General features: G+C 41.9%; 1 protein-coding gene across 1 annotated transcript in view; it reads left to right on the forward strand.

Annotated features, from left to right (window-relative positions):
- The first annotated feature begins 7,658 nt into the window (after positions 1-7,658).
- Positions 7,659-23,919, forward strand: part of HIVEP2 (human immunodeficiency virus type I enhancer binding protein 2) — a 24,705-nt gene continuing 8,444 nt past the window's right edge. The window contains exons 1-5 of the mRNA XM_010142648.1: positions 7,659-13,073; positions 13,817-13,971; positions 18,968-19,143; positions 21,717-21,818; positions 22,360-23,270. Coding sequence (XP_010140950.1) covers positions 7,659-13,073; positions 13,817-13,971; positions 18,968-19,143; positions 21,717-21,818; positions 22,360-23,270 — 6,759 coding nt within the window. The remainder of the gene's footprint in view (positions 13,074-13,816; positions 13,972-18,967; positions 19,144-21,716; positions 21,819-22,359; positions 23,271-23,919) is intronic.

Raw genomic sequence — 23,919 nt, forward strand, 5'->3', positions numbered from 1 at the left:
TTTGCAAACTTCTACCTATAAAGAAGCATTTAATATTAATTTGCCTCCTGTGTAGCTTTCTCTTTTTTTTTTTTTTTTTTTTTTTTTTTTTTTTTTTTTTTTTTTTTTTTTTTTTTTTTTTTTTTTTTTTGATAGGCATCCTGTGGAAATAAGTCTGTGCTCAGTTGGACTGTGGCAATGTGAAAGCTTTTTTTATACATTTTTTCCATCCGGTAGTAATGTATACATTGTGTATGATGCTGAAACGGGAAATAGTGATGTACTCTATGTGAGCAATCCCTGTCATTATAGTGAAAAGGTCAGTGTTGAAGTATTTTTGCTGTAGGCTTCTTCTATGGCTTCTTAAAATACACTCAACCTGAATTTAAGTTTTTTGGTGCTATTTAAGTGCTATTTTCTATAGAGAGTGGCAATTTCAGTTTTTGAGTTAACTATTTGAGATACTTAACACAGCAAAAACTGTGTGTCTTGCTGCAGCTGTGCCCTAAGCATTTATGATACAAGCCAGAATCTCTTAAAGAAAATCACCTGTTTCCTTACTACCATGTTACGATTTCTCTGTAGACATGACGGAGGTGTTGTATTAGTTTTTTTTCACCTTGCAAAAAAATAACTTCAGATATTTAGTATGTAGGATGTAAGAGCCTAAACATAAGTGGTCTGAGTCTGTCTGTTTTTAATAGAAATAAATCTGGAATTATGTCCTTGGATTTGCAGCTCGTTGTTTCAGATTCATACCAGGATAATATAGAACAGAATTTGGCTTTTACTTTTACTTGCTATTGGAATAATTTGTCTTCTTTTGGTTGATCTGAGTCAAAGCTTCCTGAAGTCAAATAAGAGACTGTTGTTTCATACCTGATTTTTCTGTAAGGTTGCTGCAGAATGGATAGAGTGTGTTGAATCTCTGATTGGTTAGGATCGTGTTCAGAGGAAGGAAGAAGAGTCTTGTTCTTCTTCACAGCATGTACTCATTGACATTTATCTGAAATGTCTGAGACAGGTGTAAGTTCCTACAGTTAAGGTTAATGGATGTTAGAGTACAACAGCTTTGATTATTTATTTGTTTTCTTAGTTGGCCTCTGCATGTTTTTAAGCAGGCAACTACAGTTATTTTCTTCCATGTCCTCAGGTAATGGTCTCAGATAATAGTTTGAATCAAAAAGATTAAGGTGAGTTTGGTAAAGCCTTAAAACAAATGAAATAATCAATACTACTAAGTTAACTACAATGGGCCATTTCTCAATGGCTGAGATTCTAGAATAGCTCTCAAAATATGAGCCAGGTTTAGTGCAAGTACTGAAATAATAATTGCGCAGATCAGCATGACGGTTTTTATACCATTTCTAGTTTTACGTGCACAGATTCTGTCCCTCGAAACCAGCAGCTACCAGGGACACAAACATGAGTTCATAGAAAGTTGAAAGTAAAAGGCTGAAGTTGGTGGCTGGTCACTGCGAGCTTGCAGTCTACCCTTGATGCGTCTGTAACTGGATCCTCCCAGTCAGTACCCTCAGTTCCCGGGGAATCCGTGTGAGCACAAGTGTTTACCCAGCATAGCAGTGGAACAGACCTTGCCCTGTAGCTTCTCCTCAGGTAAGCTTAGTGCAGTTTGTTTGGTCATTTCTTAGTAAATCCACCATGTACTATGTCTCATTGCTGAGCAGTATTTGGTTTTGTATTGGCTAGTATTTTTAAACGACATTAAAAAAACTCACATTGTAATGATTATTTCAGCTGCCCAGATTTAAAAAAAAAAAGCTATTCTTAATGTTTCAGAGCGTTTTCAAAACTGTGACTGGTTTTGGAGGATGACAATACATTCAGTAAAGCACTGAAATCCGGAGAACAGGCAGAACATCTGGGGTGGGATTAGATGAACAAATTAGAGTAGTGTCTTCAAACAGTACAGTACAATTACAGTACAGAAAGTGGTAGATTACAATAAATACACCTAGCCTGTTTAAAAGGGCTGCCTTATTGGAACTGCGTGTGTAAAAGGATGTCTTACAACTCCTGCCAAACTGCAGCAAAAGCACAGGCATCCTTGCATTCCCCAGTAATTCAAGAGTTTGCTGTGGTTGACATAGGAATTCAGTCGTTCCTAGAGGTGTTCAAAGGGACAGGTAGAAGGCCAGCTACAAAACCACTCCTAACCAGGGACTGTTGGAAATGCAAAGAAAGTCTCTCTGATCAAGAATGGGAAGCCTTTTTGTGAAATTGGGAAATGCTTCCTTATAGTTTTAGTAACTATGGTTCAGAGACCACAAGTGTGGTGTCAAGTATAAAAAAACTTGCAGTTGGACGTCTCATTTCTTCATTTTTGTTTAAAATGCCAAAACTATCTACCCCAAGGACCACATTTCTTTTCTTACGATGCTACATAACATGCTTAGCACATGAATAAATATATAACCTTGCAAAGAAGGAAAGACAAATACTTGTCTGTCTTCATGCCAGTTAAATCCTTCAGTTCAGAGATGACACTGAATGCTGGTTGAGAGCTCTTCAGATTTAGCCTGCCTATGACTTTGCCTCGGTAGAAGAAGCTATAAAACCATGTTTTATTAGGGTTCACAGTCTTTTTTTTTTTCCACTGAGATGTCAACACCAAACAGCTCTTTGGAGAATATCATTAGCAGGGCAGAGGGAAATGTCAGGTACGACAGCGAGCCAAAGATGTGCTGTCTTTCTTCCCAAAAGGCCAAGGCAATTTTCTTCTCAGCTGCAGGTGGGGAAGAGCTCCGAGGTGGCCTCTCTTTCTTGTGAGGCCACTTGGCTGCTGAGCTTATCCCAGACATAAACTAGACTTGCCTAATAAGGGTCTTGGCAGAGCTCCGTGCATGAGTGTAAGGATTTCACAGGAGCCACTGCAGCTCGTCTGTGCTAACGCTTACCCTATAGAATACGAATTCTTCAGGGGCTGGTTCCTGTGGTTTCAGACTGACTTTGTGCTGGCAGACCTGGACAGAAAAGATTTAAAACAGGGCTGGGTCTGACCCTTAGTCCTTACTCTAGAGTCAATATTTATTCTGTATGCTGCACTCAGGATTTAGCCTGGAAGACATAAGCTTCCAATTTGTTCACTTGTAAGAGCTGTAATATGAGCTACAAATTGAGAAGTAGTAAAAGTTGTATTTTGCCAAATTTTATTTTAAAGCTGTTGAGTGTAACCATTTTAATGGTCTGGAAAAAAAAAGAGAAAAAAAAGAAAAGAAATGAAGGAACAGTATTGGAGCTCTGCAGCAGTCTTGGAGCTCTGCAGTCAACCACACATACATCCCTGCATGCAGCTCATAAAGACACCTTAGGAAAAGGAGCAACAGGATAATGCTCCTTTCTAGAAAGTTTTCAAAAATCTTGATTTAGTAGGTGCATCTGAGATAAATCCAGCTCCTGTTTTTTCCAGTAATCTTCCCATGCTGAAAGTTTTCACAGAAGTAAAATGTCCTGGTTTGAGGCGGGCAGATAGTGCAGTTAGTGTGGCTGGGGGAGCTGGCTCCTGGGACACAGTCCTACCAGGAAACCTGGCTTGGCCTCCGGCCAGGCAGGACTTTTCAGCTCATGTGAAACGATGTGCTCAGCGCAACTCCCATACGGCTTCTGATCTGTGTAGGTGGGCTCCTCTTAGTCACTTCAGTGGAGCTGAACCATGCCAAAGGTATTAAAGAAATTGTGCGTTTTTATCATCCTTAGTTCCTTAGTTTGAAATATGTAGTGCTTGGAATATAGGGAGCTTCTGTCTGTTGAATAGTATATGCTTGATGAAGAGCAATATTGAAAAGTGTATTTACAGTGTTTTCTAATGGAGAAGCATTAATCATTTGAAAAATGGAAGTCTGTTATTGCCTTAAGCTAGGCTGTGGGTACAGGCAGACGAGATGGAGGCTTGACTGGAAAAAACAGACAGAATGCAAGCTAGCTTTGCAGTGTCTTAGATTTCTCCAGTTGGGCCAATCTCCCATTAGGATGGAAGAAAAAAGAAAAGCAAAACCAAGAAAAACCAAAAGAAATAATATTAAAGCCAACTTTGACACAGGATGGATGGCAGCTCAAACCAAACCAGAAATGATTATGTTGGTTCTGGAAAGGGATTTATTTCCCCCAGGAGAGTGACTGACCAAACATAAGCCATCAATAATCCCTGTAATTAGTCTATACCTGTTTCATAGTGTAGGTTGAAAAATTATATAGAACCTTCTGAAAATAGCAGGGCTACAGAATGGCTTGAACTCTGTAACAGAGGTCTCACTCCAGAACAGAAAATTGTTAAAAGTATATCAACATCATTTCTTTTGCTCAAATAAAACCATTGCCATCACATTTCCATGACTGGCAGATTTCTTCTCTAAAGGTGCTTTCGGTAGAGGGAGTATGGAACAGAAAAGTATTTTTCTTTGAAGATGGCTAATAGCCTTATGCTTCCTTAGTGCGGAACATTCCCTCTCATCCCTGTTTCTGCCACCCAAGGCCACACATGTTCCTTCACATCCATGCTCGTATATTGGCATCATTACTCACCTGCCACGCCGTTTAGCTCAGCTGCTGAAAACGTTTTCACCACTTACCTGCCATTTCCTCATAAGGCACTGCAGAGCTGCTCCACAGTAACTGCTTCTGGTATATTGTAAATCACACACGAGGATTTCTTTTTCCATTTGTAGTGACACTTTTTATTTGTGGAAGCGGATTAGGAAAATTAAAAAAAAAATTACTTGGATTACTTTTGTCTGATTCTCTAAGAGAAAAGAGAAAAAGCTTATTTAAAAAGCCTTTAGCGTATCAAAGCTGAATGACATTATGACCTAAGATATTCTGGTTCATATTGGAAAGCTTGCTATTATTTTGTACTACAGGAGGTTTCTGTATAGTTAGAATTTAAAACTATGTGATCCATATTTGACTAAACCAACAGTCCATTAACTGTTGCTGTCCTAACTACTGATATGTTATTTATACTATTAAATAAATAATTGATAACAGGCAGCACATTCTTCTTATGTCAAGTTGTGGGGCTTTACTAACATCCATTTGTTCTTTGAAAGTGTTCTTAATTACAAAGAATTAAAAATTCTTTTTCAAATTCTGGTGATTTTTTTTCTTCTATATACTTTACTGTTTTATCATCGGTTTATTTAATTCAGTGGAGAAAGCATGAGTGGTCTAGCTGTTCTTCTGACTGGTTCTAATTGGGGATCATTATAGTAGCCTGTATCCTGTACTCTGAAGCCAGTACTCCAGCTATTGCCAAAGATCTGTTCTTTAGAGATGCTCTGAATTTTGTCCTAAATGAAAACAGTAAAGAAAAGCTATAATTGTTGCTTTTGTTATCATAACTGAACAAACATCCTTTTTTTGAAAAAAAAAAAGAAAAATCTGTTTTCAGTGTGAGATTTGTTGAAAACCGGAAGGGAAAGTCCTCCTTTGATGGGAGAAATGCTCTTTAGAGCAGTGAGATGGTGTTCAGTCTCCCTGTTCTGTGTGTCAGTCTTTTTGGCAATGCAGAGAGTGGCCTGCAATCTGGTGACGGTCAGACAGGTGGCAAATCATGGCAGTCACAGAAGTCCCTTAACCGTGTGTGTGGTCTGTAGGTTTCTTCTTTGAGAAGGCAGCTGTGTATTCTTGAGCAATATACCACCAGCCTTAACTGGTTTGGAAACCTGCAGTGTTTCTCTACATTCCCTCGTACCTGAGTGGTGTCACCCTGACCAGGTTTTTTTTCTGGCCTCTGAAACATTTAATGAGAGCCCTGGAGTCTAAAAGTATTAGCTGGAGAGAGGCATTGAAAGAGGATTTGCCAATAGGATTCAGGGATAATCCAGGCTTAACAAAGGCGTAGGAATGAAGAGGGTCATTGGCTGCTCTCTTTTTACTGATTCAGGAAGGTAAGACTGCATTGGATTAGACTTGTAGTTATTCATCTACAGACTAGAAACCCAAGTACTTTAAAAAGGCTCACGCCCGTATTCTTCAAAGTGTGGTTCCTCAGACCTCTAAGACACAACATGAAATTTGGCCAGTGGGTGGATAAATGAAATCTTCAGGTCTACTGAAAATCTTCAGGTCTACTGAAAAGAATAGAAAGCTTTCTTCAGCATCTATACTTAATATCAAGAATTTCTTATGACTGTGTTTTTCTTTTCTACAGGAAATTTGAAGGTAGTCATGCCTATTAGATGCCTAGAAGATGCAGGTAATTGTTTTATACTGAAAAAAAAATATGTATTCCCATTACCTGTGTGTTTTCCTGCACTTTGCTAATCTTTATTCAAGCCAAATTCAGTTTTTCCTCTGAAGGAATTAAAAAATACTCCAGTAGCTCTGATGCTTCTTTTTTTATCCTCTTCCTTGCTGTTGTAAAATCACGACTGACTGTCTTTTTAATGCTCATTGTTTCATCCAGAAAATGTCCTGTGTTTGGATAAGGAAGCAGAAAGCCTACATTGTTCTTCAAATTCAAATGCTGTACTCATCTATGAAAATCATAACTCTGAGCTTTCCTGCTTTGTAAACCTATTTGGAAATCTGTGGCATTTAGGCATAAAATGTGCATGGACGGACATGTTTCAACATTGAAATCTAAAATGCTAAAGTCACATAAACATTGTCATAGTTCATTTCTCTAAGACATGTTTTACCTCTAGCAAGACATTCTCACTAAAATCCAGTATAGTGATTGGAAGATGGAGATGTGGAAAGGTACCAGTAGTGCTGCATTTGGAATGCTTGTTTGATGTCTCTTTTTTGACTGTTTAAAAGTAGTTTAAAAGGGTGATCAACACCTTCTTGCAAAAACAGTTGGGGGATCTACGGTAAGAAGTACCTCACTTTAGCCATCTTAGAATGTAATATACTCCAAGGTAGTCATCTAGGATTTCTGCCTAGCTGACTGGAGAAACAGGCATCTCCATAGTGCCATGCGCCATGTGCACAGACATCCCCTATGTCTGAAGCAGCCATCACGATATGGAAAGATTTGTCTGGAAGTGCTGATCACCCTCCTCCTGACTTTAGCGGAAGGCCAGGTGACTAAAGTACATGTCTGAACTGTAGGTGAGTAAAAGTGGGTAAGGTAATTCCCCCCAAAGTGTTAGGATTTGCTGAAAGAGCTTTAAAAGTAGCTGGTGGACTTTCTGAGAACTGAGCCTTTAAACTGTCCCCCGAAAGCCTTCCAAAGCGACTGCTTAATTTGGAAAGTGAAGATCTCTGTTTTCTGTTCCTAGGCTTTTGTTGAGTAGTGATTATGCTTGTGTGCAATCTCTAGAGCCAGTCTTTAGCGTGTCTGCTCAAAAAAGGGCAATTTGTAAAATGGAGTTACCTTTGCTTAAGTCCCACAATACTTTTCATGTAAGGCTTGATAAAAGTGCAACAGACTGCATCAGTGCTATGTAGCATGGCTGTATTAATTGGAGTCTGGGGTTTCTTTGTTTCTGCTTTCTCCGTACAGATTGCTGTGTCACCATGGAAGAGATGAAGAGAACTTTGCTCTAGTAGATCACAAATATCTCTGAGTCATTCTGCATCACAGTATTTAATAACAATGGAAAATGTCGAAATGCTATAACAAGTCTTTGCAAACACGTAATAAACTGTTTAGGAAAGTTCTTGCCATGAACAGAGCTGTATAATACTCACATTAGTGTACAGACACAAATCTAATGCCTATAGACTACTGCGTGGAAAGTTCCAAAGAGAAAGAAAAGTCTGTGAACTTGCAACAGCCCTGGAAAAATGGGAGCAACAAAACTTTAAAAAGCACAGCTTTGGACACACTCCATGTGTCTGCACAGCTTTCAAGTGAACTAGCACTTAAGACCTTGTGTAACAAAATGGACTCTGGGGACACAGCTATAGGGCAAAAAGCTACCTCAAGGTCTGGAGAAACTGCTAAAGTACCAAGTAGATGGAGGCAAGAACATTCAGCTGTTATTAAGATGAGCACTTTTGGCAATCAAGAAATACAGAGGCAACCACAAATAGATCACGAGCAAATAGGAAACACAGCATCAGCACAACTTTTTAGTTCTGGGAAACTGGTATCATCGAATGAAGCTGCACAGCAAGTCACGGAGAAGCAATATCCACAGCATCGTCCAAGTCCTTACTCATGTCAACATTCACTTTCTTTCCCACAGCATTCATTGCCACAAGGCTTCTTGCACAACATAAAGCCACATCAGAGCTTGGAAGGCCCTCCATGGCAGTTTCCTGGCCACTTGCAATCAGTTGCCTCAGAGGACTTGTTTCCTTTTCATATGCATAGCCATAGTGGAGGTTTCTCCAGGAAGAAGATTTCAAGTTTGAACCCTGCATACAGCCAATATTCCCAGAAATCTTTAGAACAATCAGAAGATGCTCACAAAAAGGAGCACAAACCCAAAAAGCCTGGCAAGTACATTTGTCCTTACTGTAATCGGGCTTGTGCCAAACCTAGTGTACTTAAAAAGCATATTAGGTCTCATACTGGGGAGCGACCATACCCTTGTGTTCCTTGTGGTTTCTCCTTCAAGACGAAGAGCAACCTTTACAAGCACAGGAAGTCACATGCCCATGCGATTAAAGCAGGATTGGTACCTTTCACAGAGTCAGCAGTCTCTAAATTGGACCTAGATGCCAGTTACATTGATGTGGAAGCTGAAATACATTCAGATGGTGAGCAGAGCACGGACACTGATGAGGAGACCCCACTCCTAGTGGAAGGGTCCGACAAACTGAGCCCCGTCCCGCAGCTCCCCCTGGACATTGCTAGCAGGAGCAGTTTTCACTCCTCCATGGAAGAGTCCTTGGTGGGGCCAGTGAAAGTGCCCATTTTGATTATCCCTAAAAGCGGAATTCAGTTACCTAGTGAGAGTTCTCCATATGTTGGCTCTGATATGTTGCAAACCCCATCCTTAAGTACCAAGACTGATGACTCTCACACAGTTAAACAGCGACTTGCACTAAGACTGTCAGAGAAAAAAGGGCAAGATTCTGAGCAGTCGTTAAACCTCCTGAGCCCACACAGTAAAGGAAGCACTGACTCTGGTTACTTTTCCCGCTCAGAAAGTGCTGAGCAACAAATTAGCCCACCAAATACTAATGCAAAGTCTTACGAAGAGATCATCTTTGGGAAGTTCTATAGGATTAATCAAAGGACAGCCGTAACAGTAGCCACAACAAATCAGGAACACAGTTTAATGGGTAGAAAGGGCAAAGCAGAGCCGTTACCTCTTTTAAATAATAGATTAGATATCAGGATGCTTGAGGAACATATTTCTCAGCTGACTCCAAATAAAGAAGAACTCATTGACTCCAGTAGTTTGAGCGCTATTAAATCTACACAGGTTTATCCAGGCAGCAATACAGAATCTAGACAATCCCAGACCACCACATCATCCATCAAAAGTGAATCCAACCTCTACCAAGGCAGTCAGCAGGGTGACGTGCCTGTTCTTCTAGAGCCCCCGGTAGATTCCTCTCCTCTTATCAGAAGTAACTCCATGCCAACCTCTTCTGCAAACAGCCTGAGCATTCCCCCATCTCTGAGAGGAAGCCATTCATTTGATGAGAAGATGACTGGCTCAGATGATGTATTTTACCCTGGGACAGTGGGAATATCTCACCAAAGGATGTTAAGGAGACAGGCTGCCTTTGAACTGCCCTCTGTGCAGGAGGGGCACTCAGATTCAGACTATCATGGAAGACCAGGGAAAAATATCATTATTGCTTCCAGCAGACAGATAGCAGGTGACAAAGGACCATCCTTGAAAGAGAAGAAAGGAGACAAGACCTTTTATGACTATGATGCCAGTGGAAAGCCCTACAGAAAGTGGGAAGAATTTGAAGCTCAGAAGCAGAACTACAGGGACTCGCCATCCTTAGGTGGGATGAACAAGGTGGGAGAGTACTTTGTTGATCCACTTGGACAATCTCAGGCAGTGCCGTCCATGCTTGGAACAACTTTTGAAAACAGAAAGCGCAGGAAAGAGGAGAGTGTTGGAGATGAGGAAGACAGTCCTATGCTTTGCAGCAGTATGACTGGCACCACTGGGGGAATTCAGCCTTTGGACTTTGATCCCAAATCCCAAATTCAGGAAGTGCCAAGGAGCGGATTTGCCCTTCAAGGTCTGGACAATGCTGCCCATTGCCATGCAGAGCATTTTGAAATCTGCAGGCCTTGCCTGCAGTCTGGAAGCCCGGCAGCTTCTCTGGAAGACTCCTCCTTAACTGCAGAGCAAGAAAAGACTGCAGAATCACTGACTAGAAAGCCCCCTGGAAATGTCATCTCTGTCATTCAGCACACAAATTCATTGAGCAGGCCAAACTCATTTGAAAGGTCTGAATCTACAGAACATATTGCATGCCATCAGGAGAAGATCTATTCACCTTCTGAAATGTGCGAAAGTGAGATTTGTGAGTCCCCAATGAGCCCAGACCGAGCTCCACAAGTGGAAAATGCTGATGCCAGTAAGCCATCTCCATCCCAGCAGCCTCAGCCATATCATATGCAGCCCAGGTTGGTTCGCCAGCACAACATACAGGTACCTGAAATTCGTGTCACGGAGGAGCCAGATAAGCCTGAGAAAGATAAAGAAGTGCAGAGTAAAGAGCAAGAGAGACCCACCGAAGAATTCCAGTGGCCCCAGAGAAGTGAAACCCTTTCTCAACTTCCAGCCGAAAAACTACCACCCAAAAAGAAGCGTTTACGACTGGCTGACATGGAGCACTCCTCTGGAGAATCCAGCTTTGAATCCACAGGTACAAGCCTCTCTCGTAGCCCTAGCCAAGAAAGTAATTTGTCCCACAGTTCAAGTTTTTCAATGTCCTTTGAAAGAGAAGAGAGTATGAAGTTCATCACACCTCCCAAACAGGATGAGTTTGGAAAACAGTCTGAGTTTTTAACAGTTCCTGCTGGTGCTTACTCACTTTCCGTCCCTGGGCATCACCATCAGAGGGAAATGAGACGCTGCTCATCTGAACAGATGCCCTGTCCTCATGCTGCTGAAATCCCAGAGATCCGAAGTAAATCCTTTGATTATGGGAACCTGTCTCATGCCTCTTCAGCTGGGACACCTACTATGGCACTGTCTCCATCCCGAGAAAGGAAAAAATGCTTCTTGGTTCGCCAGGCTTCCTTCAGTGGTTTTCCAGAGATTTCCCAGACTGATCAGAGCACAGAACAAAGTATAAAGCAAGAGCAGATGGAACACGCACAGGCCGGTCTTCGCTCCTCCCAGCATGCCTGGCATCACTCCTCTTCCTCTGTACTTCAGCCCATTCAGGTAGATGACTCTGGAAAACAGACTATTGGCTCTTGTGCTCAGCTTAGTAGTAGCTCATCCCACCTTGTCCAGCAACAGTCTCTTCTTGCAGACAGCCCGGAAATGTTAAGGACTCCCTTGATCCAACAAGCACCTTACATTCCTAACAAACATCCATCAGAGCAGCAGCAGCTACTTGCGCATCAGGAAAAAGTTCCATTTCCCTCTATTCATAGCACCTTGTTTCAGTTCCCCTATCCAGCTGTCTGCATGGTTCACTTACCACCATCTCAGCAGCCCGTCTTGTGGCAGTCATGCACAGAACCTCTACACTTCCAGCATCATTTTGTACAACAGCTGCAGAAACCTTACATCAAACAGCCTTTCCAAACAGACGTTCCTCCAAGTTATCACCTGGAACATGTGCCAGAGCTTATTGGAAAGAAACCAGCTGATTACATGCACGCTAAAGAGCAAGCATACCAGCATTACTCAGGAACATCTGGGCAGTATTCAAAAAATACTCTTTCTAAGTACCAGTCAGACCATACCATTAAACCAACAGATACCTCCTCTGAGCAGCATCTTCAGACAGAGTTTGACTCCTCAAGTGATGGATCTGTACAGCCTTTGCCAGGAACAGTTGTTCCTGTCAGGATTCAAACCCATGTGCCATCTTACGGTAGTGTCATGTACACAAGCATTTCCCAGATCCTTGGACAGAGCAACAGTCCTGCAATTGTCATCTGTAAAGTTGATGAAACTGTTTCTCAGAGAACACTGGCAACTAATGCAACCATGCAAGGAATTGGATTTAACATAGCTCAGATGTTGGGTCAGCATGGAGGGCTAGAAAAATATCCTTTGTGGAAAGTGCCGCAGACACTGCCACTTGGGTTGGAGCCACCAATTCCTTTGTGTTTGCCTTCCACTTCTGACATGGCTTCTACCTTGGGTGGAAGCAAACGAATGCTTTCACCTGCCAGCAGCTTGGATCTCTTCATGGAGACCAAGCAGCAGAAACGAGTCAAAGAAGAAAAAATGTATGGGCAGATAGTTGAGGAGCTAAGTGCAGTTGAGTTAACTAACTCAGATATAAAGAAAGACTTCCCAAGAATGCAGAAGCCTCAACTAGTAAGGCAGAGCTGTGCTACTGAGCCAAAAGAAAGTCTGCCATCCATGTCATCCTCTTCACCTCTGTCGTCCTCACCATCTCAGGATTTCCCGCCTGTTAGCATGCCAACAGCTGATGCTTTCCCACTGAGCAGGGAGAAACTTTCCAGTTTTGATTCAGCATCACCAGGGCAGAAGTCTAGTGGCCCGTCTGAAGGAAGAGACTCACCAGAAGAACTGGATGTGGATGAAACAGCCTCGGATATGAGCATGAGTCCACAGAGGTCTTCGTTGCCACCGGGAGAAATTCAGCCAGAAGACCAAATGAAACACCAAAAATTGCCTCTTGGGATGTTAGTCCAGATGTCATCCCATACCGGTGGGAAAGTCACAGGCTCAACCATTCTCCTGACAGACGTGGCAGATTTTCAACAGATCCTTCAGTTCCCGAGTCTACGCACTACTACTACTGTGAGCTGGTGTTTCTTAAACTATACAAAACCCAATTACATTCAGCAACCAACCCTCAAATCTTCTGTTTATGCTTCATGGTGTATAAGTTCGTGTAACCCAAACCCATCTGGGCTAAGTACAAAGACCACTTTAGCACTTTTAAGGTCCAAGCAAAAAACCACCACGGAAATCTACACTCTGGCTGCTATGCATAGACCCGGAGCTGGTAAACTTACATCATCAAGTGCATGGAAGCAGTTTGCTCAGGTAAATAAGAGGTTTTATTAAAATCACATTTGTATACCTTTATTTGAGAAAGTATTAGTAAACTGTAAGTTAATTATTTTATTTGTAAAAAAAAAAGATTCCCCATTGGGAAATCAGACATTGACATCTTCCCATGACAACTTTTGAGCGTCAATTTACCCTTCTGCAAGCTCTGCTACTTCTTCTGTCTCTGTCCGCGTTTTCAAAGTCAGCTGTGAAAAGTGAGGCTTATGACGCCCTCCCTTCATGTGCGCCAGAGCCTGATACATTATCTCCTTTTATTTTGTCCTTTGTTTTTGCCACGTCCGGATTCAAACAGTATCAGATGCAAATGTCCACGTGCATTTCTAAGTGAAGATCAGAGTTAAAAGTGACTAAGGATCTTCAGATTCATTTAATGTCTTTTACATACTGACTCTTCCTCACGGACTAAGCATTAGGTAATAGTGCCAGGGAAAATTCTGTGATGACAATAAATTACCTTATAAGGCTTTTCCATCTCTATTTTCCCTTTTTTTTTTTTTTGAGAAAAGATGTGATGCTGTCTTTTCTGTCAAGACTCTTGTAAAAATTGCCCCCTCTCTTATTCTCTGTCAAATTAAATGGGACAAATTAATTCATCTTACAGAGTTTCACCAAAATGAGAGTTTGGCTTTGACCTGGAATGTTAAAAGTACTTGAAATGAAGTGTGTGTTTATTGTGTGCTCTAGCAGTAACACCCTTCCTTGACTTTGTTCTACAGATGAAACACGAGCCATTCTTCTTGTTTGGCAGCAAGCTTGAAAAGAAAGTAGTGGGGAATATTATAAAAGAAAGAGTAAAAGGAGACATTCATGGAGATAAAGACATTACATCCAAACAAACTGAGCCGATACGAATTAAAATCTTTGAAGGAGGGTAAGAAAATGCGACTGGAAATTTCAAGCTCAGCCTGTCATTTTAAAGAGATTTGAAAATGAATATGAATGAATTAGGATGTGAACCGTCTCCTGTATTCCCGCCTTGTCTTGTAGCTCCCAAGCCTCTTCTTTTTTGTGTATGTGTCAGTCTTGAAACAAAATGCAGGGTGCCTGTATGCTTACTCTTGGCTCTGCTTTGCCTTTAGGACAATTACATTTTCTGTCTGTGAGAGAGAACTCTCTCAGAATTGTTACTTTCATTCCTTAGGTCATAAAGAAATGGATAAACGGTTAACATTTTGGTATTTTCTACAGCATTTCTTTGTATTAAATGGCTTCCGTAAGGGTATCTTTCCCTTTTTAGACTCTGTGTACCTCCAGTCACTTGAATGAGTTATCTAGCTGTGCTTACTCTTATTCTTGTAGATTTTTATTATTTACTCAAGTTGTATTTTGGAGATAAAATGTAAGATGGCAATGAAATCTATCTAAGCCTAATCCATAGATCTGTCATGTATGGTTGATAAAATAAAATACTTAATTTTACCATGGCCGTGTATCACTCAGGTGATAACAAAGAGAGGGAAAAGGGAGACCTGAAAGCCCAGTAACATTGTTTTGAGGCTTATGAAGGTAAAACAAATGAAATGGACCCTTCTTCGCCTCTGCAGTATACTCTAAAATGGAATATGTTGTTTAATTTCTTTTACAGAATTCTGACATGATGCAATTAATTTGCCAGTTGTTAGTAGTGAATGGTCATGTGGCTGAACAGATATGGTTTTCAGTCTTACCAAACCGAGATGGTCTCACAGCATTGTTTTACTGGGGTAACTAAACAGGTCAGGATGGAGATGTGAGAAATTTGTACATCCATTTCCTTCTCCCATCAGTTTGTACTCTTTAAAATCTCAGTTGTCCTTCATTAACATTTTGAGGTTTGGCTCTGCTTGAGTAGTCTCCATGAAATGAACATGGGCTTTTCTCTGTAGTCGGCAGCGCTGAAGGAGTATAGCCTACATCTTGCCTGAGAGACCATATGAAAAAAAGTTATTTTGGAGACTGTGATAGTTATAATAGCCCAGACACCCTGATCCTGGCTGTTCTCTGTAGTTGTACATTGTCCTAATACCCAAGCCACTAGGTTGGCTACAAGAATGACCTAAATTCAGGGGGAGCTTAAGGTTACAAGGAGTTTAAAGAGCTGTTGCTTCAACTCACAACCACTTGGAAGTATAAAATTTGCCTGCTTCCCACTATGTATCAATCTGAATATGGATCACTCAGCTGAAGATAAGCTGCCCTGATGATGTGCTGCGTGATGGGAGGTCAGAAGACTAAAAGTGTATTAAGAAAAGCAGCTTAAAGGAGGATTCAGATTGGTGTGAGTGCAACAGGTCACTCTATAAAATACCTCTGCCATCTAACGTCTTAAAGAAGCTTTGTGTGTTACTTATTCCACCTTAAATTTCCCTGTACACCAATAAGGGCTATGAAACTGTTTGTGTAAAGTCATAATAATTCACACGTCACCTAGAAATGTCTCCTAGTAATACTTGGCTATGTTTATCTTTTGAGTTAAAAAAGATGTAAGAAACCTTTGATACGCACATTAATTTCTGGACTGGGGGTGGTTCAAGTAATCTGTGCAATAGAATGGGACTTCCTCAATAGGAGCATAAAGCCTGCAAAACTACAGTGAACTACGGAGATGGTGTAGTGTTAACGGGTCCGCTCTTCGTGCATCGTCATTTTATCATACTTGTTATAGGAATTGTTTGTGAAGGGTAGATTCATTCTTTTCATTAGGTTGGCTATTTTTTAAAATGGTTCTAATATTCTTTAGATATAACCACGTCTGTCATTGTTTTCTGTCCTGACTATTGAATTCGTCCTCTTCTTCAGGTTTTTGTTTATGACTTCTGAAAGCTAGTTTTTTAACGTGGGTGGGTCTCTACGCTTGCTTGGCTGTTTGTAGAACTGTTCTGTTCTTCTCTATTCTGCTCTACTCTCATCAAGTTGATCTTCATATCACCTCAGCACAGACAAGTAGTGTACTGAACTACGCAGCAACTGTCTGTCATCTTCATTTCACGTTGTCTCCCCTGGACAGACAAGCATGTCTGGTGGTGCCTTGTTTCCACAGGGTATTTTCATTTTGTTTTTCATGTCTTGAGGAGTGGATTTGCTTAGGTTTCTTGACTGCTTTTATTTTGTAAGGGCAAGGAAGGCAATTCAGAATCCATAGTTGAGAAAGATCCATGAGTCAGTTTTCAGTTTGTGGGAAAGCCCTTTTGCTGGGTGGGGAAGTGCTGTTGTGCAGCTGCCTTGTGCCAGGGGAGTGGAACACTTGTATGGCAGGTGGTCAAAAAGCAATTAAATGTGGCTGGGGATGAACGAGAAGCTGAAAGAACTGAACGAAGCTGAGGTGAAAAGTACATGTCACAGCACATCATCACCTCGCTGCACCAAAGCCCTTCAAGAGCAGTTCATAAGCATCGCAGCAGAGGGGGGTTTGAAGGAAGAAGCTAACAACCACGTTATTACCCCTGGCTTGATTCAAATTAAATCATCTGAATCACAAAATCTGCTTTCCATCACTGTGACTGCAAAACTCTGATGGGTCATGAAGCAGCGTTCCTCAAAAAAAGAGCATAGTTTGAAGTTCCGTACTTGCTGCAGTACAGTCATAGTTACTAATGGCAAGAAGTGAAAAGAAAGCAGGGACAGGGCAAACGTGCCTGCTGACATCTGGCTTAATGACAATATCAGCTGACCACAGAAGTTCCAGTTTGCTTATGTTTGCTCTTTTATATCTATCAGTAATAGGCTGTAATTGAAAATCCCCAATAAAATAACATTTTGGATAGATGTTGCAGGACTCTGAGGCTTGTTAATGCTTTTTAACTCTAGAGTCCCATTCAGGTCAAGCTCAGAGCAGCAGTGACCATAGTCCTTATATGAAAGTTATGTAATTGGAAGGGTGTAGCTTTGAGAGGCACAAGTTAATAGTAAGATCTGATATTCTTGGAGGCTAGAAAGATAATCTCCATAGACTCAGTCTTCTGGTGTTTCAGTTTTTAGACCAGACCTTCTTTAAATGTCAAATTTGTGTGTGTCATTTCTCTTACAATCATTGTTGGTGAAGCATACTTAGAGTGTCAAGGTCAGTTATGGCCAAGAAGCATCCGTATGAATGATGAAGACGGGCCTTGTCTAATTGTCTTTGTGCCCAATGGGATCTGACAGGTGACAGAACACAGTGGAATGAGGTCAGGCGGAGAATCAGCAGAGACGGGGCAACAGAAAAGCATGTTATAAAACAGCATTTATCTTACCAGTGTCTATCAATCAGGGGTGATATGGTAGACTCCATCCCAGTCAAATCAGACTGTAAGAAGAGACGAGAAGAAGATAAAATGGCAGTCTTTCAATCAAAAATGGACGTTTTTTCTGTCCGTGGGAGAAAGCCTGGAGGTAGTTGATGAAGCAGTGGATAGAGAGATGACTAGGAGTCATTGGCATGTGTATATGAAGGAGAACGTGGGAAATGGGGCAGACAGAAAAGCAGAACCCCAGAAATGTTATGCCTGCTAGAGAGATGGCTAAATATTGAATGCTGTTGAACTATGCCAGTTTTGCCCATGGTGCCAGGGACAATGACGGCAAAGGGAGAGAGCCAACTTTATTGGAAAGGAAATGAAAAAACCTGAATTCAGGCATCCACATTTGAAAAAGGAGCTGATGTGTTCAATAGATAACACGATAGGCATGAGGACAGGACAGTGTGTTTCTAAGATATTAGCTTTGGTATTTACATTGTCAGTGGTGTAGCTGAACATATGGAAGAAGTTCATCTAAGAAAAGCAGACTTGAAAAATGTTTCAGCTCTGTAACCCAAAAATTGCTTCTTGTAGAGTTATCATCACATTAACAGAATCTTTCACACAGTCCCTTATATATTTAAAGTGCTGACTGTCAGTACCAACGATATTTTGTGAGCTGCACATCCACAGTGTGACTGAAAGTACTTTGTGCTGCTTAGGGAGAGGGCAATGGAGGACAGAGGGCAGAAAAAATAATACTCATCAGTTCTCACAATTTCTGGATTGTACTTTGGGTGAATGAGGATGAAATTCTCCCTCTAGGGAATGCCCGGCACTCTTCAAACCTCAGCCTCAGCAAATCCCCTGAGTCCTTTTAAATTTCAGTATTAACAATTTATCATGATAATAAAGGCAATGTACAGCTTTACACAGATTTGCATATCTTACTTATTATCTAACTACACACTATGTAATCGGCAAAAATAGCACAGACCGCTTACGCCTGTGCTAAGAAAAAATCCTTTAGCAACTCTCTGCTAAGTATGCAGCTTGGAAGTTTCCCATCTTATTTCTAAAGCAGCGCGTACCTGAGTGAACTCAACTTGGTGTCCTTAGGGAGGGATCCATCTTTGGGAACTTCAGGCATCTGCAGTGCAAATGCTCATATCCTTGCTGGTCAGCTGCACTCCCTTTATGCTTAATGATGAGAAACAGGCATTTCCAGGATGCGATTTGTCCGATCCCAAGGGATAAATAAACTAAAATAGTTAAATGAACCGTGCCACAAAATGACGCTGTTTTCAGTGGTGGTAGGTGGGTGAGTTGTACAGGGCTACAGTTAGCTGAAATAGTAAATCCAACCTGTAGACTTGGAGTTGTGCTGTGTCTCCAGGAATGGTAGCTAATCTGTTCCCTGACAAGGTATTTAGTCTGTTCTCATATTGCAGCCCTTTGCTCTCATTTTGTTAAAGCACCTGGGGACCAGTGCGTTCCCTGAACGGCAAATGCTTTGTGTTCCAGACTGAAAATTCACTAGTTCCTATGGACTTCTCTGGATTTGTGGTGATGAGGCACATAAAAGATTGAGATCAGATGCACGGAGGTGATGTTTGTGCAAGTATGTGGCCTGGGGATCGTATGATTTAAATACTCTCTCTCTTCCAACAGGTATAAATCAAATGAGGATTATGTCTATGTCAGAGGTCGTGGCCGAGGAAAGTACATTTGCGAAGAATGTGGAATCCGCTGCAAGAAGCCAAGCATGCTCAAAAAGCATATCCGCACTCATACTGATGTCCGGCCTTATGTATGCAAGTTGTGCAATTTTGCCTTCAAGACTAAAGGTACTTGACTTTTTTTCTGAACTCTTGCCACTTCTTAAACGAATCTCGAGCAATTCTGCCATCTGGGATCCAAGAAAGGCAACCTGGAATCAAGGAGAGAATTTTCTTCAGATTAAAATTATTGTTTGTGTACATAGGACTTCATGAGAGAGGATTTTCTCTTATGTTTAATTCATCCAGGAATTTTGTGAGACTCCGCGACTCCTTGGATAGCTTCATTAAGAGCTATAGGCACTTGGCTGGTCCCTTTGTCTGCAGAGAAAATGCAGTAGCGTAAGAACCGCCCTTACAAATAATACTTTCTGCCAAAATTGGTACATGTTGCAAATTTTAATTGCAGCAACACTTAAATGCTACCCGGAGAGTACGCTTGTTATGCCATAATGTAGAAGAAGAGCATCAGCTGCTGAGGAAAACGTGCCTTCATGGGCCTTACAGTGGGTCAGTTTCAAGTTTATAAATAATGTATGTCTCCCAGATGGGCCACTCCATCCAGTGTGGTATTAATTATGAATAGAGATCTGATAGCTTGTGTTCACATGTATTTAGCAGCACAGAGAAAAGCTTCCATTTGTCACCCTGAGGCCACAGATAATTATATTCTTTGAAATTTGGATGTGCATTGCAACTGTCTACTTGAAAAAAAAAAATCCTTTACTTTGGTAGCATTTCTTTGTAGCACAGCCCAAATGAGCCTCACATTCTCAGTTCCTTAGCTTCCCTTTGGCAGGCAAGGGAAATGGATTCCGGTCCCATTGCAGAAAGCTGAAGGCAATTTCTCCAAAGATCCCAGTACAGCTTCATGGCTGTTTTGAGGATTGAGAGGTGTAATAGTTTCCATGACTCCAGCAGTTCTTCCTCTGCCAAAGATGGGAATAGCTGATGGATGGTAGTAGACCCCTCAACCTAATTTCACATGAGAACTTTCATGGGGATGTAGAGACAAAGACAAGGAGCTGCTCGTTTGTAGTCCCAATAGACCATCTGGTGAGCTGTTCTTGGGTCATTGTTTACATTTCACATTGTTGGAGGAATGGGTATTGAGGAGGGACTTGAAGGAGAGTTGTGGTTTTCCAGCCGTGTTCAGAGAGGACATTCCAGTCAGAAGAGGTGGCATGGAAAGAAATGTGAAATGGCTTGCTGAGGCTGGCATTTCTGGCAGAGAAGAAGAAACAGGGAGAAGGTGGTACACCATTGCACAAGAAGGCCATGAGCAAGAGGAGACTGAGTTAGCCTTTGAAGTACAAGAAGTGTTCAAGTGCTGGTTTAGTGCTTATGAGCAGTTGTAAGGGTCAAAATTGTTGCTATTTTGCTGAGAACAGTACTTAGGTTTTCAGTGTACATCCTGAATATTTCGCCATCCAGAGGCATCAGTGGCCAAGGTAGACTTTTCACGCAGTGCACAGGCACAGTAAGAAACTCTTACTGAGAAGGGAATTATTTGAACTAGCTGGGACTGTAAGTCCGAGAAGAAGAGCCTGGCTTGTGATCTTCTAAGCACACCTCCACTATCAGACTGGTGCAGTGTTCTGCCCCCAGCTTGCATGTGCCGCATGCACCGTCTGGAGATGCTGGTTGGAGTCCCAAAAGCAGCAGAGGTACATTCACAGAGTGTTTTCCTTGAGCTGAGAAGCACCATGTCTTGGTAGTGGGTTGGATTTGCTTGTGCCATTCTTCTTTCCCTGTTGGGTGTTGCAAGTGCGACTGAAGTGGCTAATGGATTAGAGTATATTCTCGTTTCTCCAGCTTGTACTTTGTGCTCAAGACTCTTTGCCACGAAATGTCTCTTGGGGCCAGTCTCAATCCAGTTTTCCTATCTGTGAAAAAACAGACCAAGACAGGCACTCCAGGAAGTCAATAGTCTAGTGTTAGATTGCTCCCTCAAGGGAGTGGAGATCTGATTTCAAATCCCTGCTGTGTCTGGTTCAGATCCATGCTCCAAAGCAGGAAGCTGAACCTGGATTTCCCACATCCCAGATGAATGCTGTAAATACAGCTCCTCTCAGCTCAGAGATTGCAGCTAGGCAATAGACTTGCATACAGAAGTCTCCATAAATGTCTTTTTTGTGGGGTACTTTTGCTTCAAAATGCTTTGAACACACTGAATGTTTGGAACCTACATGTGAATTAGATGAGAGAGCCCTTAGCTTGAAAGTACCCCAGAGAAATGCAGTGTGAGCCCGGAACAGCTGGTGTGCATTGGACTTATTTCAGTGTGCAGGCAGTCTGCACACATCATGAACACTGAGCCCAGGGATACATAATATCCAAAAGTGAAGTTTTTAGCTTGCTGGGGTGCCTGAACGTCATGTGGGAAATTGGAGAGATGCCTATATACCTCTCAGGCCCTGACTTTAAGTATATTTAATTATTTTTTTTTTAAAGATATAAAACCACACTCATTAAAACAGGCTGTGAGGGCAGTGGGCTGGATGAGTCAGCCCTCTCTGCTGTGGTTTTATATAAACTAAAAACCCCCATTTGCGAGATAATAGAGTTAAGATACACCAAAACCTGACTTGGAGAGTGATCTTTGCTGTTGGTCATTAATTAAATCAATCTCTGATCCATAGGAAATCTGACAAAACATATGAAATCTAAAGCACACATGAAAAAATGCCTGGAGCTTGGAGTATCAATGACATCCGTAGATGATGCTGAAACTGAAGAAGCAGGTATGTCAGAATGATTTAATTTAGTTGGAATGGCCTCTGGAGTATGCAAATGACTCACTGCACTTCAGCACAGTGGCTGGCGTGGAAAAATATATTAGGAATATTTGGGGCGATTTTAATTAAGAGGCACCTATTTAATAAACAGGAAGTATAAAAAAATAAATCTGATCCATTTGCCTGAGTTAAATTTTTTATTAAGATACATGAGGAGGAGCTAGAAATAAAAGCATGACCTGTTGTCATCTGTCTCGTAAAAAGTCCTCAGTCCTCTCAGTATAGATGTGAGAGATGGCAACACTTAGTGAAGTTGCAAGGTGGAGTAAGGTAAATTTGCTTTTGATACTTCCTTTCGAGCATAGAGTTTTAAGATAGGATTATGAAAAATTATGGTTTGAGACCATGACAAATGGCCTTATGCAGCCATCCCGGATGAAGAGCATCCAGCGAAGGCAGTGGGTGTGCTGGGTGGGGAATCGATGTGGCGGGAGGTGCAAGAGTTGGGGTGTGTGCTCACCATTTTGACTTGCTGTGGCTGTTTCAGAAAACATGGAGGACATGCAGCAGGAGACCGAGAAGAGTAGCAACCTGGCAGGCCTCTCAGCAGAGCACCAGTTTTCTGATGCAGAGGAGTCAGATGGTGAGGATGGTGATGACAATGATGATGATGATGAAGATGAGGATGATTTTGATGATACTCAGGGAGACTCGACACCAAAAACCAGATCAAGAAGCACCAGTCCACAGCCCCCTCGGTTCTCCTCCCTATCAGTGAACTCGGCTGGGGCTTCACAGGGGGCTTCCCCCGAGGGCTCTCTTTCCGTGGGACACTCTTCCCTCATCAGTTACTTGGTCACCTTACCCAGCATTCAGGTTACTCAGCTTATAACATCAAGTGACTCCTGTGAAGATTCACAGATGACAGAATATCAGAGGTTTTTCCAGAGCAAGAGTACCGATTCAGAGCCCGATAAAGACAGGTTGGACATACCTAGCTGCATGGATGAGGATTATGTGCTTTCGTTAGATCCCAGTTCGTCTCCAAGGGACTTCTCACCTTCCAGTCGACAGTCCTCACCTGGCTATGATTCTTCACCTTATAGAGATAACTCACCAAAGAGGTATTTAATGCCAAAAGGGGACTTGTCACCCAGGAGGCATCTGTCACCCCGAAGAGATATTTCACCCATGAGGCACCTTTCCCCAAGGAAGGAGGCTGTGCTGAGGAGAGAGTTATCACCAAGACGGGACGTGTCACCAAGACGTCACCTATCGCCAAGGAGACCAATGTCACCAGGGAAAGATGCATCTGTTCGAAGAGATTTGTCTCCTAGGCGAGAGAGGAGATACTTGGCCTCTGTTAGAGCGGCATCTCCCCGGAGAGGCTTGTACCATAATCCAGCATTGTCCATGGGTCAATATTTACAGTCTGAATCTATTCCAGTAGGGCATTCAGTAAGTATGAAAGGATATTTTCACTCCTATTGTCAAAAACAGCGGCTTTACCTCATTTGTGCATGGTATTTTAAGAAACTTCACAGCTTTGTAGAAGAAGGCATAAGCTCTGAGCCTTGGTGGGAAGTCCTAGAACAAATGCAAGAAATTTGGAATAGGTGGGGATCGAGTCGTGATGTTGATTCAGTTGCGGCAGAGTCAGCCTAAGGGTCAATTCTTCGCTTGGTACAACCCTGAGTAGCTCCATTAGCTTCAGTGAAATTCAGCTGGTTCACATTAACTGCCCCCATCTTTATTATATTTAGTTTCTGTATATATATTATATTATTTTAAAATGGCCCAGGAAGCTTACATGGTGTGTGGACATTGTTTCTGCACTATAAAATCTTCTACCTCCCAGACGTCAGATTGGATTGAGACCAGATCAGGGCTTGCGGCCCTGATACTGCAGTACCGTGTCCATCGCTAAAGTGTTGTTTGATGGAGTAAAAACACTAAAATGAATGGAAGCTCTCGGAAAGGCAGGGTGCCCATTGAAGTCAGGAGCTATGGCAGCAGTTTAGAGGATATTATTGTGTGACGGGAGCAGGCGGCTGTCTGCCCCGCAGAAAGCCCCATCACAACTGGCTGGTTCGGCAGGGGGGCCGCC

Source organism: Buceros rhinoceros, unplaced genomic scaffold (assembly GCF_000710305.1).
Source record: "Buceros rhinoceros silvestris isolate BGI_N320 unplaced genomic scaffold, ASM71030v1 scaffold929, whole genome shotgun sequence".
NCBI classification, from domain to species: domain Eukaryota; kingdom Metazoa; phylum Chordata; class Aves; order Bucerotiformes; family Bucerotidae; genus Buceros; species Buceros rhinoceros.